Below are 15,715 nucleotides of genomic sequence, written 5' to 3'. Positions count from 1 at the left end.
GCTTCAGCCCACAAGGGATAAGTGCTGCACGGCCTGACTTCCCAGCGAGTAACAGAACCAGGTGCCAGCTCACTGCTGTGTGCCCTCAGGCCAGTCACACTGCCTGTCTGGGCTATGGTTTTCACCCCGTGAACGTCGCAGGGCCTAGGACCCCATCGCATCCAAGTGGCACATGGCCTTTCTGAAAGGGAATCCCACAAGCAGACGCACCAGAGCAGCCTGACCCAGCCTGCCAGCCACGCACCACAGAGTGATCTAGCTGCTTCCGTGGTCCTGGTGGCAGGCCTGCCATTGGGAGGTGGGCCAGGCCAGCAGGGAAATGCCCATCACAGCCCATCACGGTTGGAACCATCCCAGATCCTGGCAGGGAGCAGGCCCGAGGGGGCGGGCACGGGCTGGAGCTGCCTCCCGCCCACAGACCAGGAGAGGAGGCGCAGAGGAACTAAGGCCTCCACACACAACCCATCCGGGGAGGTGTCACCGGGGTTGGGGCGCCCCAGGCTCTTGGGACAGCACATTCTGTCCTCTTTCTACCTCCCAGCCCCCCCTCCCTCCTTTCTGCCTTCCTGCCCCTCAGGGGAAGGAGCTGAGCCCTGAGCACCAAGCATGGAGGAGGACCAACCACTGCCCCCACCACCGGGCATGCCTCTGCAGCTCCCACCTCCATGCTGTGGCTCCGGCCACATCAGCCCACCTCGGTCCCAGCCCCAGGCACGGGGTCCCCCACTGCAGGTCTGGCGGTCTCCTGGTCAGCCGCGCGTTCTGTCCGCTGCACTAGCTCCCCACGCAGTCCCCGCCTGCCACACCCCTCCCCCACGGGCTAGGGGATCAGGGCAGGCCTGTGTGGGGGCTGAGCGGCACCCTCGTGGTCATGTGACAGATGCCACCAGGTGGACACACAGGTCCTGCTTCACGTTCTGCAAACTCGGCTCCAGTCACTGTGCTGTGACAGGCTGGCATCAGCCCTTTGGGGTCCCCCGTTGCCACTTGTGTAGGACACTAAATGCCAGGGTCCCTCCTTCAGGTCGGTGGCCTGTGGGCGACGCCTAGTGTCCAAGTATCAGGCCCGGGCACTCCCGGAACCACCGGGGCTCCAGAAGCGGGCAAGGAGGCAGCAGCTGGGGGCCCTGTCCTACCAGGAACCAGTGGAGGGCTCGGACCACGCGGCGGCTCAGCAGGCTCCCTCCAGTTGGCCACCAGGCCCTGTACAGACCTCACCCCACGAGGGAACCTGGCCACCAAGGCACACGCCAGTCAACAGACACCCACTTGGTTATAGGCTGTTTATTTTCCCGTTAGAGCTGTTTCCTAGCCCGAGAGACAGAGGGGACACAAAGGCAGCGAGGGCACCCATGGAGATCTCCACAGGACAGTGTGGGGGTGAGCCAAGGACTAAGCCAGGAAAGCTCACGCCGCAGCTCAACACGGAAGGCAGCCCTCGGGGTCCCCGCCGGAGGCAGTGTGTCCTTAAAATCCACAGAAAGGCTTGCGCCAAGGAGGTCGAGGCCCAGGAAGTGCAGGAGAGGTGCCCCATGCAGGGAGCACGAAGGTCCGGAGGCAGGAGGGCAGTGCCTACGTGTCGGGGTCCAGCCGGAGGCACTGTTCCTCCAGCACGCCGCGGAACACCTGGAAGCGGTGGTTGAGGTCAGGCCGCGCGTGGATGCGGAAGCGGGTGCCCAGGGCGCCGTCGGGCGAGGGGGCGCCATAGAAAACGCGCAGTATGCGCGAGTGCACCAGGGCCATGGCGCACATGGCGCAGGGCTCACGGGTCACGTACAGGTCGTAGCCGGTGCACACATAGGGGAGGCCATCCTCATCCGTGTCCAGTTTGCGCACACCACCTGCGCAGACGCCGTGGGGGGCGGTGGCCGGGGAGAAGGAGCAGGCGGGGAAGGGTGCGAAGTCGTAGGTGCCCCGGCCCTGGCCGTGTGCCACGAGGTCCACGCACACCATGACGGCGTGCAGGAGGGGGCTGGCGGCGCTGCTGCAGTCGTGGGCGGTGGCCAGCACATGGTCCGAGGCCGGGTCCACCACCACGGCCCCCACAGCCCGCAGGCCCCGTGCTTCTGCCCACCGGGCCGCCCGCACCGCACGCTCCATGTGGCTCTGCATGGCGGCGCGCTCCTGTGTGGAGAAGAGCTGCCCGGCCAGGGCACTGGTCACCTGCTTGTCCTCATGGAAGGATGTGGGCCAGTGGGCGCGCGCCTCCTCGAACTGGCTCCTGGTCAGAGGTGGCCGGGCAGGCACGGGCACCAGGAAGGGCTGCCCCAGGCCACGGGGGTCCACAGCCGGCCGTGGGAGGAGCTCGGCCAGCGAGCGTGGGCCGGAGGCCGGCCCGGCCAGGCACAGCAGCATCTCCAGGGCGTGGGGGCAGCTGGCGTCGTGGCTGGGCCGCACCCGCTTGAGGTGAGGCTGGGCCGGGAGCGGGTGCAGGGCCGACACCTCCTTCAGGAGGCGAGAGGTCTGGCGCTTGTCCAGGACGGGCGCGGCGTAGGCCAGCACCAGCTCCACGTCCCCCGCCTGCTGCTCGGACAGGACTGGGAGGACCTGCCACGATGTGGGCTCAGGCTCCGGGCTCCCGGCCTCCGTGCGCTGGGGCTGCTCCAGGAGGCCCGGGGCGGGCTCCATCCTCAGCGAGGCTGACTGTGGAAAAGAGACGGGAGCAGGGGATCATCCGGCAGCTGCGGGTCGCTGGGGGCGCCAGGGAGTCTGTCCCAGGAGGCTGCGACTCCGCGAGGTGGGGCGTGAAGAGGCCAGTCCCAGGGCTATGGCCCAGGTCGCCGCACCAGGGCTACGCCCACTCATGTCCTGCTAACCCCTGGTTTGCACAGGGTTTAAACGGCCTTGGTTTTCAAAAGCGAAGACGTTATTCACCTACTATAAGACAAGTCATTTTCTTTTTTTTGAGACGGGGTCTCCCCGTCACCCAGGCTAGAGCGCAGTGGCACAATCTTGGCTCACTGCAACCTTTACCTCCTGGGTTCAAGCAATTCTTATGCTCAACCTCCCGAGTAGCTGGGATTACAGGCGCGCGCCACCACGCCCGGCTAATTTTTTTGTATTTTTAGTAGAGATGGGGTTTCACCACATAGTTCAGGCTGGTCTCGATCTCCTGAAGTAAAGTGATCCACCCACCTCAGCCTCCCAAAGTGCTGGGATTACAGATGTGAGTCACTGCACCCAGCCAAGACTGGTCATTTTCAAGTGTGCAATTCATGGCTAGGTGTGGCGACTCACACCTGTAATCCCAGCACTACGGGAGGCTGAGGTGGGAGGATCACTTAAGCCCAGGAGTACAAGACCAGCCTGGGCAACATAGCAAGACCCCATCTCTACTAAAAATCAAAAAATTGGCCGGGCGCGGTGGCTCACGCCTGTAATCCCAGCACTTTGGGAGGCCGAGGCGGGTGGATCACGAGGTCAAGAGATCCAGACCATCCTGTTCAACAAGGTGAAACCCCGTCTCTACTAAAAATATAAAAAAATTAGCTGGGCGTGGTGGCGCGTGCCTGTAATCCCAGCTACTCAGGAGGCTGAGGCAGGAGAATTGCCTGAACCCAGGAGGCGGAGGTTGTGGTGAGCCGAGATCGCGCCATTGCACTCCAGCCTGGGTAACAAGAACAAAACTCCGTCTCAAAAAAAAAAAAAAAATCAAAAACTGGGGCCGGGCACGGTGGCTCAAGCCTGTAATCCCAGCACTTTGGGAGGCCGAGGCGGGTGGATCACGAGGTCAACAGATCGAGACCATCCCGGTCAACATGGTGAAACCCCGTCTCTACTAAAAATTACAAAAAATTAGCTGGGCATGGTGGCGCGTGCCTGTAGTCCCAGCTACTCAGGAGGCTGAGGCAGGAGAATTGCCTGAACCCAGGAGGGAGGTTGCGGTGAGCCGAGATCGCGCCATTGCACTCCAGCCTGGGTAACAAGAGCGAGACTCCGTCTCAAAAAAAAAAAAAAAATCAAAAACTGAGCTGGGTGTGGTGGTGCACACCGCTGGCTGGGGCTCAGCTACTCAAGAGGCTGACAGGAGAATCACTCAAGGCTTCGGTACCCTACGGTTGTGCCACTGTACTCCCACCTGGTTGACAGAGCGAGACGCTGACTCAAAAAAAAAAAACCAAAAAAACTGCTGAGCGTGGTGGCTCACTTCTGTAATGCCAACATCTTGGGAGGCTGAGGCAGGTGGATCACAGGGTCAGTCAGGAGATCGAGACCACCCTGGCTAACAAAGGGAAACCCTGTCTCTACTAAAAATACAAAACAAATAGCCAGGTGTGTTGGCAGGCGCCTGTAGTCCCAGCTACTCGGGGGGCTGAGGCAGGAGAATCGCTCGAACCTGGGAGGCAGAGGTTGCAGTGAGCTGAGATCACACCACTGTACTCCAGCCTGGGTGACAGAGCGAGACTCTGTCTGGAAAAAAAAAAAACTCAAAAGCCACAAACAATCAAGTGTCCTATTCTGTGGCTCTTAGTATGCTTGGTGTGGTGCAAGCATCACCACTATAAAATTCCAGAACATTCCATCACCTCCGAGAGAAAATTTGTCTAACTACCCACGGCACACACAGCAACGCAGGCAACCTCTGATGTGAGCTCTGCATCTGCAGACGCCAGGGCCTGGAAGCACAAGCCGTCGACAGGCAGTGCCTGGCTTCCAGACAGAAGAGCCATGTGGCCAGGAACGGAGCGGGACCCTTGGTCCTCTGGCCCCAAAGCGCAGAATTCCACGACACCTGCATGAGCTGGAATCAGATGCCTCCCCGCTGAGCCTCCAGATGATTACACAGCCCTGGCTGACACCCGGGTTCCAGCCCGCTGAGACCCCACGCAGAGGACCCAGCCACGTCGCACCCAGGCCCCGACCCACAGAACCAGGAGCTGGTGTTAAGTGCACAGATGCGCAGTCTGCTATGCAGGGACAGAGAGCAAGCATGCCAAGTGTGTGGGACACGGGGCCACCTCCCAGAACAGCACACAGTCTGGCCGTGACACCAAATGCCCACCTCCGGGTGGTTTCTGTAAACAGTCGCCCCGCCCCCCACCCCAGTCAGCCAAGGGCTGGGAAAAGAAAGGCCTGGGAGCACAGGCACGGAACCTAAGCCCTGGAACGCAGCCCTCCCCCGGCGGGCCTGGCTTCCCATCCCTTGAGCACGTTCCTGCAGCTGTGGTGGGCCCCGGCTGTTGGGTGCGGCAGGTAGCCACCCGCGTGTCCCTACCTACTGAGTCACAGAGGAGGCCCTGGTTGGAATGGGCTGGCGGGAGGAGCTGGGAACATCCCTCACTGCCAGGCACTGTGTCAAGGTGGCTCTCGGGTGAGAACCTCTTACCTGACATCACCAGCACCGTTTCCATCCCTGCCCCTGGCACAGGTGAGGACGGGAGGCCGTGGGGGCCTCAAGGGGAGAGGAACAGCTGGCGGGGTACCCCGACTCTCGGGATCCCTCACCAGAGGGAAGCCTGCTCTAGGGGGGGCCAGACAGCAGAGCAGAGAGGCAGGGGCAGGGATAGGCGGTCTGCAGGGGCTACTCATGGCCCCTGGGGGTGGTGCTTCTGGGTCCCAGATCTCTGCCATCCACCCCACCTGACCATCCCTAAACCACCATCTGGGCCGGCTGGCCCTCTGCTCCCACGGACTCACATTGCAGGCCTGAGGCCGAGATGACGGGCAGGAGCCAGCACGCACAGCACACGCTATTCTGTTTGTTTCTGTTTTTTTTGAGACGCCGTCTCATTCTGTGGTCCAGGCTGAAGTGCAGTGGCGCCATCTCGGCTCACTGCAACCCGTGTCTCTGGCATTCAAGTGACTCTCCTGCCTCCGCCTCCCGAGTAGCTGGGATTACAGGCGCCCACCACCACCCCCGGCTAGTTTTTTGTATTTTTAGTAGAGACGGGATTTCCCCATGTGGGCCAGGTGATTTGCCTACCTAGGCCTCCCAAAGGGCTGGGATTACCCGTGTGAGCCGCCACACCTCAGATGGTCTGAAAATGACTCTGGACAATCCTGAACACCATGACTGCCCGGACCACACATTCCCACTGGTGTGGACAGATCCTCCCGCAGACAGGGATGTGTCTCAATCACTCTGCAACCGCGCAGCTGTGGGCACTACTCCTCGTGATGCCCTATCCAGTTCATGCCTCAGCCGCTGGGGCACCCCACAGATGGGGGACCAGCACCCAGTGTAACTCTGGACAGTGGCCTTGGAGGCTGAAGCTCACAGCTGCAACACAGCACAGAAGCGGAGGTGCAGGGGGAGCCCTGACTGCAAGGCCTGGAGGTGGTGCCAGGTGAGGGCCACGGCAGACGCCGACTCGCTGGGCCCTCCAGACACGCACACCACGAGCCGCCAGGACCACGAGGCCCACACTCCACTGTCTCCAGAGTAAAAGACAAACGCAGCCTCGGCCTGTCCCTCTAAGAGTACAACCTCTGATGAAAAAAACACAAGAGCTGGAGGAGAGGAGGCAGATCACGAGGACAAGAGATTGACACCATCATAGCCAACATGGAAAAACCTGGTCTCTACTAAAAACACAAAATTAGCTGGGCATGGTGGCGCGTGCCTATAATCCCAGCTACTCAGGAGGCTGAGGCAGGAGAATTGCCTGAACCCAGGAGGCGGAGGTTGCGGTGAGCCGAGATCGCGCCATTGCACTCCAGCCTGGGTGACAAGAGCAAAACTTCGTCTAAAAAAAAAAAAAAAAAAAATCCCAGGCAGGCCCAGAGCTCAGGCTGATTGACTGTCCCGGGCAGGGCGGCCTTAACTGCCAGTGCAGCTCCTGGCCACCACTGCAGCCCAGGGGCATGAGGCACACCTGCAGCGACTGCCCCAACAGAGGGGGCCACCTGACCCTCTCCTACCACACCCACCCAGAAGAGACGTACCAGGAGTACAGGCCGCCCAGGTCCCAGCAGAACGCAGCCCCCAGCCTCGGCTGACTCTGAGCATGGACGTGAACTGCCAGAGCTTCAGGCAGGTGAGTCAGGCCCTGGGTGGAGACAACCCTGGCAAACTGGAGGCTGGGAGGCCCTTATCTAAGCCCACAGATGAGGAAGCCAAGGTCAGCGCTGGGACCTGGGTGTGTCCGCCCAGGAAACACACCTGGTGCTGGACCTGCCCGAGAGGTGCTGAGCCCAGCACAGTCACTTCCCGGCTTCCAGAGCTTAGGCACCAGTCCTGACCCCTCCAAGCCTCAGCTTCCACCCCTGCGAAATGGGAATTCCCGCTCTGCCTTTTTTTTTTTAAAGGCAGGTCCTTAAAAGCTGAAGAGAAAGTGGGGGGATGGAGGCGCCTGACCATCTCCAGCAGAGTCCAGGAAGGCTCCTTGGAGGCAGTGACCTACAGCCTGGCCTGGAGGGCTGGGGAAGCCAGGGACAGAACACCCAGAAGGAGGAGGACATAATGCTCACTCCAAGGCACGCCAAATAGTCTGCGTGACACTTTTTTTTTTTTGAGACAGGATCTCGCTCTGTCGCCCGGGCTGGAGTGATCTCTACTCACCACAACCTCCGCCTCCTGGGTTCAGGCAATTCTCCTGCCTCAGCCTCCCGAGTACCTGGGATTACAGGCACGCGCCACCATGCCCAGCTAATTTTTTGTATTTTTTTAGTAGAGACGGGGTTTCACCATGTTGACCAGGATGGTCTTGATCTCTTGACCTCGTGATCCACCCGCCTCGGCCTCCCAAAGTGCTGGGATGACAGGCTTGAGCCACCGCGCCCGGCCAGCCCGGCTAATTTTTGTATTTTTAGGAGAGACGGGGTTTCACCACGTTGGCCAGGCTGCTCTTGAATTCCGGACTGATCCACCTGCACTGGCCTCCCAATGTGCTGGGGTCACAGGTGTGAGCCACCGCGTGGACCCTGTTTCTGGCCACCCTATAAGGAGGCCTTCTCTGCATCACAGCAGGGAACCTCGGCCCTCGGGGTAGGGTGTGGGAGAGAACCGGGGGGCCCGTGACAGTAAAACCTTCCAAACCCACACTCTAGGTAACCGTGAGGAATGATGGTCAATTTGGGGATGTGCCGGGGACTGGGAGAATCTCCACCTGATGGTCAATTTGATGGTCAATCTGGGGATGTGCCGGGGACCGGGAGAATCTCCACCTGATGGTCAATCTGGGGATGTGCCGGGGACCGGGAGAATCTCCACCTGATGGTAAATCTGGGGATGTGCCGGGGACTCGGAGAATCTCCACCTGATGGTCAATCTGGGGATGTGCCGGGGACCGGGAGAATCTCCACCTGACGGTCAATCTGGGGATGTGCCGGGGACTCGGAGAATCTCCACCTGATGGTCAATCTGGGGATGTGCCGGGGACTCGGAGAATCTCCACCTTATGGTCAATCTGGGGATGTGCCGGGGACTGGGAGAATCTCCACCTGATGGTCAATTTGGGGATGTGCCGGGGACTCGGAGAATCTCCACCTGATGGTCAATCTGGGGATGTGCCGGGGACCGGGAGAATCTCCACCTGATGGTCAATCTGGGGATGTGCCGGGGACTCGGAGAATCTCCACCTTATGGTCAATCTGGGGATGTGCCGGGGACTGGGAGAATCTCCACCTGATGGTCAATTTGGGGATGTGCCGGGGACTCGGAGAATCTCCACCTGATGGTCAATCTGGGGATGTGCCGGGGACCGGGAGAATCTCCACCTGACGGTCAATCTGGGGATGTGCCGGGGACCGGGAGAATCTCCACCTGATGGTCAATTTGGGGATGTGCCGGGGACTCGGAGAATCTCCACCTGATGGTCAATCTGGGGATGTGCCGGGGATTCGGAGAATCTCCACCTGATGGTCAATCTGGGGATGTGCCGGGGACCGGGAGAATCTCCACCTGATGGTCAATCTGGGGATGTGCCGGGGACTCGGAGAATCTCCACCTGATGGTCAATCTGGGGATGTGCCGGGGACCGGGAGAATCTCCACCTTATGGTCAATCTGGGGATGTGCCGGGGACCGGGAGAATCTCCACCTTATGGTCAATCTGGGGATGTGCCGGGGACTGGGAGAATCTCCACCTGATGGTCAATCTGGGGATGTGCCGGGGACTCGGAGAATCTCCACCTGATGGTCAATCTGGGGATGTGCCGGGGACTCGGAGAATCTCCACCTGACGGTCAATCTGGGGATGTGCCGGGGATTCGGAGAATCTCCACCTGATGGTCAATCTGGGGATGTGCCGGGGACCGGGAGAATCTCCACCTGATGGTCAATCTGGGGATGTGCCGGGGACTGGGAGAATCTCCACCTGATGGTCAATCTGGGGATGTGCCGGGGACCGGGAGAATCTCCACCTGATGGTCAATTTGGGGATGTGCCGGGGACTCGGAGAATCTCCACCTGATGGTCAATCTGGGGATGTGCCGGGGATTCGGAGAATCTCCACCTGATGGTCAATCTGGGGATGTGCCGGGGACCGGGAGAATCTCCACCTGATGGTCAATCTGGGGATGTGCCGGGGACTGGGAGAATCTCCACCTGATGGTCAATCTGGGGATGTGCCGGGGACTCGGAGAATCTCCACCTGATGGTCAATCTGGGGATGTGCCGGGGACTCGGAGAATCTCCACCTGACGGTCAATCTGGGGATGTGCCGGGGATTCGGAGAATCTCCACCTGATGGTCAATCTGGGGATGTGCCGGGGACCGGGAGAATCTCCACCTGATGGTCAATCTGGGGATGTGCCGGGGACTCGGAGAATCTCCACCTGATGGTCAATCTGGGGATGTGCCGGGGACCGGGAGAATCTCCACCTGATGGTCAATCTGGGGATGTGCCGGGGACTGGGAGAATCTCCACCTGATGGTCAATCTGGGGATGTGCCGGGGACTGGGAGAATCTCCACCTGATGGTCAATCTGGGGATGTGCCGGGGACTCGGAGAATCTCCACCTGACGGTCAATCTGGGGATGTGCCGGGGATTCGGAGAATCTCCACCTGATGGTCAATCTGGGGATGTGCCGGGGACCGGGAGAATCTCCACCTGATGGTCAATCTGGGGATGTGCCGGGGACTCGGAGAATCTCCACCTGATGGTCAATCTGGGGATGTGCCGGGGACCGGGAGAATCTCCACCTGATGGTCAATCTGGGGATGTGCCGGGGACTGGGAGAATCTCCACCTGATGGTCAATCTGGGGATGTGCCGGGGACTCGGAGAATCTCCACCTGATGGTCAATCTGGGGATGTGCCGGGGACTCGGAGAATCTCCACCTGACGGTCAATCTGGGGATGTGCCGGGGATTCGGAGAATCTCCACCTGATGGTCAATCTGGGGATGTGCCGGGGACCGGGAGAATCTCCACCTGATGGTCAATCTGGGGATGTGCCGGGGACTCGGAGAATCTCCACCTGATGGTCAATCTGGGGATGTGCCGGGGACCGGGAGAATCTCCACCTTATGGTCAATCTGGGGATGTGCCGGGGACTGGGAGAATCTCCACCTGATGGTCAATCTGGGGATGTGCCGGGGACTCGGAGAATCTCCACCTGATGGTCAATCTGGGGATGTGCCGGGGACTCGGAGAATCTCCACCTGACGGTCAATCTGGGGATGTGCCGGGGATTCGGAGAATCTCCACCTGATGGTCAATCTGGGGATGTGCCGGGGACCGGGAGAATCTCCACCTGATGGTCAATCTGGGGATGTGCCGGGGACCGGGAGAATCTCCACCTGATGGTCAATTTGGGGATGTGCCGGGGACTCGGAGAATCTCCACCTGATGGTCAATCTGGGGATGTGCCGGGGATTCGGAGAATCTCCACCTGATGGTCAATCTGGGGATGTGCCGGGGACCGGGAGAATCTCCACCTGATGGTCAATCTGGGGATGTGCCGGGGACTGGGAGAATCTCCACCTGATGGTCAATCTGGGGATGTGCCGGGGACCGGGAGAATCTCCACCTGATGGTCAATCTGGGGATGTGCCGGGGACTCGGAGAATCTCCACCTGATGGTCAATCTGGGGATGTGCAAAGGACTAGGGGAAGCTCCACCTAAAGGCAAACTCGAGCTGGGGAGGCGGCACGCGAAGGCGGAGGAAACCCGCGAGCTCGCAATCCGAAGGCAGGGGACTGGCGGCCATGACCTGGGGCAGGGCTACCGGAAGCAGCTGGAGCGCACGGGGTCTTCCGCCCGGGCCGTAGGGGCGCGCACGCGCAGAAAGGCGCTGGGCCCGGGGCAACGCCGTCCTGAGGAACCCCCCCACCCCCGCCCCCGCGAGGCTCGCGCGCACGCGCAGCCGCGCCGCCTCCCCACATCGCCCACCCGCCGCCTGAGACGCGCGTGAAGCTGGCCCGAGTTCCGCATTTTCTCCCGACGGACGGCCGGCGCTCCTCACCGCCCAGAAGCCCCCATGTCCACCCCTACTCCCCGCTCCGTGGCGGCCTAAGCCTGGAGAACCCGAGACCTCGGGACCGGGAGCTTACCTGAGGGACGCGGGCGCGAGCGTTGCGCTTCGCCAAGTCTTAGCAACCGGCCTGCCCCGCCTCGTCTCCGCCTGGAGCCGCGGAGCACGACGGGAGCGTAGTTCCAGGGGCGGGGTCGGCGCGAGGCAAAGGTGGGGTCAGGACTGCAATTCCCAGCATGGACTGCGCGCCGCCCCCTCGCCCCGCCTCCCCGCTGGCACTGCGCTCACATGACCTTCCGGGCACGGGGCGGGGAGGGGCGGGGACGCTGGGCTGAGCGAGCTCTGAGTTTACCGGTTCGAATCCCATCAGTCGGCCTGGGAAAACTTTGAACCCCTGGATCTTTGGGAAGTCAGCAGAGTGGGGAGGATGGAGTAGAGGCGGGGGACACGACACCCATCCTCTGAGACCGGCATGGGGCCGGGTTCCAGTTCTGCCTGTTACTGAACTTCGGATCTGGGGACTCGGCCCCGTTCAGGCTTGAGTTTTCCCATCAGTAACACAGGCGAAGGAGGCCTGTTGCATCTCCTGGGCCAAACATGCACAGTTTTGTTCTTTTTCTTTTACTGTTTTTGAAAGAGTCTCACTCTGTCACCCAGATTAGAGTTCAGTTCTCGGCTCAATGCAACGTCCAGTTCCCGGGTTCAAGCGATTTCCAGCTAGTTTTTGTATTTTTAGTAGAGAAGGGGTTTCAAGGCTGGGCGCGGAGGCTCACGCCTGTCATCCCAGCGCTTTGGGAGGCTGAGGCAGGCGGTTTACCTGGGGTCAGGAGTTCAAGACCAGCTTGGCCATCATGGTGAAACTCCATCTTTGTTAAAAAATAAATAAATAGGCCGGGTGCGGTGGCTCACGCCTGTAATCCCAGCACTTTGGGAGGCCGAGGCGGGTGGATCACGAGAGCAAGAGATCGAGACCATCCTGGTCAACATGGTGAAACCCCGTCTCTACTAAAAATACAAAAATTAGCTGGGCATGGTGGCGCGTGCCTGTAATCCCAGCTACTCGGGAGGCTGAGGCAGGAGAATTGCCTGAACCCAGGAGGCGGAGGTTGTGGTGAGCCGAGATCACGCCATTGCACTCCAGCCTGGCTAACAAGAGCGAAACTCTGTCTCAATAATAATAATAATTAATAATAATATAAGTTAGAGAAGGGGTTTCACCAAAACATGCACATTTTATACGCAATTTGTTACTGGTTCCATTTGAAGAAGTTTAACCAAGTGGTTTTCAACAGGAGGGCATTTGTCATCCCCGCCCCACACAAAGGGACAGTGCCTGGTTGTAAACAGCTCAGACTGGGATGCCCCAGGCTTGCCAAACCAGTAAGGAGGAAAAACTGCAGTGAAAAGGAGGTGACTTCATTTTTGGAGTTCGAAATGGGGAAGCAGCCAGCATAGGCTTCCAGAAACCCCTTCAAACTTTAGACTAGGGTGAGGGGCCAACAAAGGGGCACTTGGACGGGTGGGTGTGCAGGAGAGGTGCTGAGTCTAAGCTCTGCGTGCTCATGAATTTTGGTGGCTAAAAGTGTGGGCCGGCCTCATCCTAATAAGGGTGGGGTTACAGATTGCCCTACGGAATTCTCCGGGATTTGGCAAGTGGGTCTCGGTGCTTGGTCTGTCTCAAAGTTACCTCCTGGAACTTTGAAGGAATCACGTAATTAGATACAGGCTTACAGTTAGGTAAACTTGCAGTGTAAGGGAGTTTATGGTGAGAAAGGGGAGGACATGGTGTTTCAAAGAAAGTGCACTTCAAAGCTGGATGCAGGGAGTCAGGCCTGTAATCCCAGCACTGTGGGAGGCCAAGGTGGGTAGATCGCCTCAGGTCAGGAGTTCGAGACCAACCGTGGCGGAGAGGGTGAAACCCAGTCTCTACTAAAAATAGGAATTAACCAGGTGTGTGCTATTTGGGAGGCTGAGGCAGGAGAATCGCTTGAACCTGGGAGACAGAGTTTGCCGTGAGCAGCCATTGCACTCTACCCTGGGCAAGAGCAAAACTCTGTCTCAAAAAAAAAAAAAAAAAGTGCGTTTCAAGCCAGGTGTGGTACTCACCCCTGTAATCCCAGCACTTTGGGAGGCCGAGAAGAATCATGTGAGGCCAGGAGTTCAAGACCAGCCTGGGCAATGTAGTGAGATCCCATCTCAAAATACAGAAATTAGCCAGCAGTGGTCAGATGCCTGTAGTCCCAGCTACTCCGTGGGCTGAGGCGGGAGGATCGCATGAGCCGGGAGGCGGAGGCTGCACTGAGCCGTGATCGCACCACTTCACTCCAGCCTGGAGACAATGGGAGTGAGACACTGTCTCAGAAAAAACAAAAGAACATTTCAAGGCTATAGTGTAAGACTACCGAGGAAAAACGTGGGCTTCTGAAGTAAGCATCAAGGTCACATCTTGAGACTAGAAAGAAAAGAGAAAAAGGAAAAGTTTTTTGCCTTGTTTTTCTTTTTTTTAAGTAAAGGCGGGGTTTCACCGTGCTGTTCAGGCTGGTCTTGAACTCCCGACCTCAGGTGATCTGCCTGCCTTGGCCTCCAAAGTGCTTGGATTACAGGTGTGAGCCACCGCGCCCGACCAAAGTTTCACAGCGTGTTTCAGGCCAGACTTGGTTATAGGGAGACTTCTGTGGTTGTCAGGGTTGGGGAGGAGCTCCTGGCATGGAGTGGGTGGAGGCCAGGGACGCTGCTCAGCCCCCAGCAGTGCCTAGGACAACCCCACCCCAGAGAACGGTTCCTCCCAAATGTCAGCAGTGCAGAGCGGGAGACCCTGTGTTAATGATTTGGGAAAACAATAACGTTTGCCCTCTGCTCACAGTAGACACCTCAGTAAACTCCCGAAGGGGTAAGCTATGTAAACCAGGGGGACCCCCAGCTCCTGGGACTCTCCTCCTCTCTCCCTCCCCACTCAGGGTGTGGATTTCTTTTTTTTCTTTTTTGTCTTTTGAGACGGAGTTTCGCTCTTGTCACCCAGGCTGGAGTGCAATGGCGCGATCTCGGCTCACCGCAACCTCCGCCTCCTGGGTTCAGGCAATTCTCCTGCCTCAGTCTCCCGAGTAGCTGGGATTACAGGCACGCGCCACCATGCCCGGCTAATTTTTTGTGTTTTTAGTAGAGATGGGGTTTCACCATGTTGGCCAGGATGATCTCGATCTCTTGACCTCGTGATCCACCCGCCTCGGCCTCCCAAAGTGCTGGGATTACAGGAGTGAGCCACCACGCCCGGCCCTCGGGGCATGGATTTCAATGTGTGCCACCTCCTGGGACCTCAGCAGGGTCTCTTGGGGAGGTCCATGGAATCCCCTAATACAGGGGTGATTTTTGCCCCCAGTGGACACCGGGCGATGTCTGGGGACATTTGTGGCTGTCACGACTGGGGGTACTCCCAGCATGCAGTAGGTGGAGTCCAGGGCCACTGCTCAGCTCCGTGCAGTACCTGGGACGGCCCCACCCCAGAGACCAACCCCGCCCCAGTGCCAACTGTGCAGACTCTGGGAAACACTAGTTTAACTCCATTGCTCAAATAAGACGGTCACTTCATGTTTAAGGGAAAATCAGCTGCTGTCTTTCCGTTTCCTGGCCGTGTCCTTGGGTACGTTGCTGCCTGACTCCGGGGAGAACCAAGGAGTTCCCTGCCAAGATCATCAAGCGTCCTCGCTGGTATGGGACGGCCAGTGGAAGACCCTTCTCTTGTGTGTGACCGCTCGTCCCCCAGCTCCTCAGCCATCCAGGACCCGGACTGTGGTGGGGGTGGCCCATGAGTTTTTCCTGGTAGTGTGCTAAGCATTGCCTGGTCTCCCGACATGTTCATGGATAAAACAGCACTCCAGGGACCGGGTGCAGTGGACACACCCATAATCCCAGCACTATGGGAGGCTGAGGCCGGTGGATCACGAGGTCAGGAGTTCAAGACCAGCCTGACCAACACCATCTCTACTAAAAATAGAAAAATTAGCCAGGCATGGTGCTGCACCCCTGTAATCCCAGCTACTCGGGAGGCTGAGGCAGGAGAATCGCTCTCAACTGGGAGGCGGAGGTGGCAGTGAGCCGAGATTGTGCCACTGCACTGCAGCCTGGGGGACAGAGCGAGACTCCATCTCAAAAAAGAGAAAAACAAAACAGCACTCTAGGAACCTGTTTCCCTCTCAGCTAGTTGCTTTTTTTTCTTTTCTAAATAAAAACTCAGACTGCTGCGAGTTTTACTTTTTCTTTATTTAGGTTAAACACACATCTCTCCATCCCTGGATGTGTCATGCAGACCAGCCAGAGCCTCTGCGTTCCTGATTTGTTTAAAAAAAAAAAAAAAAAAAAAG

The 15,715-nt window shown here is 58.8% G+C and overlaps 1 protein-coding gene across 1 annotated transcript; it reads right to left on the bottom strand.

Moving 5' to 3' along the window:
• Nucleotides 1–1,269: 1,269 nt before the first annotated feature.
• On the bottom strand, nucleotides 1,270–11,505 carry ADAT3 (adenosine deaminase tRNA specific 3). Its single transcript, XM_054250113.2, has 2 exons — nucleotides 11,437–11,505; nucleotides 1,270–2,643 (listed from the first exon to the last, which is right to left on the bottom strand). Exon 2 carries the CDS (start codon nucleotides 2,626–2,628, stop codon nucleotides 1,573–1,575), a length of 1,056 nt encoding a protein of 351 aa, XP_054106088.1. The 5' UTR covers nucleotides 2,629–2,643; nucleotides 11,437–11,505; the 3' UTR covers nucleotides 1,270–1,572.
• Nucleotides 11,506–15,715: the final 4,210 nt, after the last annotated feature.

The sequence above is a fragment of the Callithrix jacchus genome, chromosome 22, assembly GCF_049354715.1.
Source record: "Callithrix jacchus isolate 240 chromosome 22, calJac240_pri, whole genome shotgun sequence".
In the NCBI taxonomy this organism is placed as follows: domain Eukaryota; kingdom Metazoa; phylum Chordata; class Mammalia; order Primates; family Cebidae; genus Callithrix; species Callithrix jacchus.
The sequence above is the reverse complement of the archived record's forward strand: the minus strand, read 5'-3'. Positions and strand labels throughout refer to the sequence as shown.

What these genes read in the sequence shown, in the direction of transcription:
- ADAT3 (XM_054250113.2), bottom strand. Translation starts at nt 2,628, where the DNA reads ATGGAGCCCGCCCCGGGCCTCCTGGAGCAGCCCCAGCGCACGGAGGCC.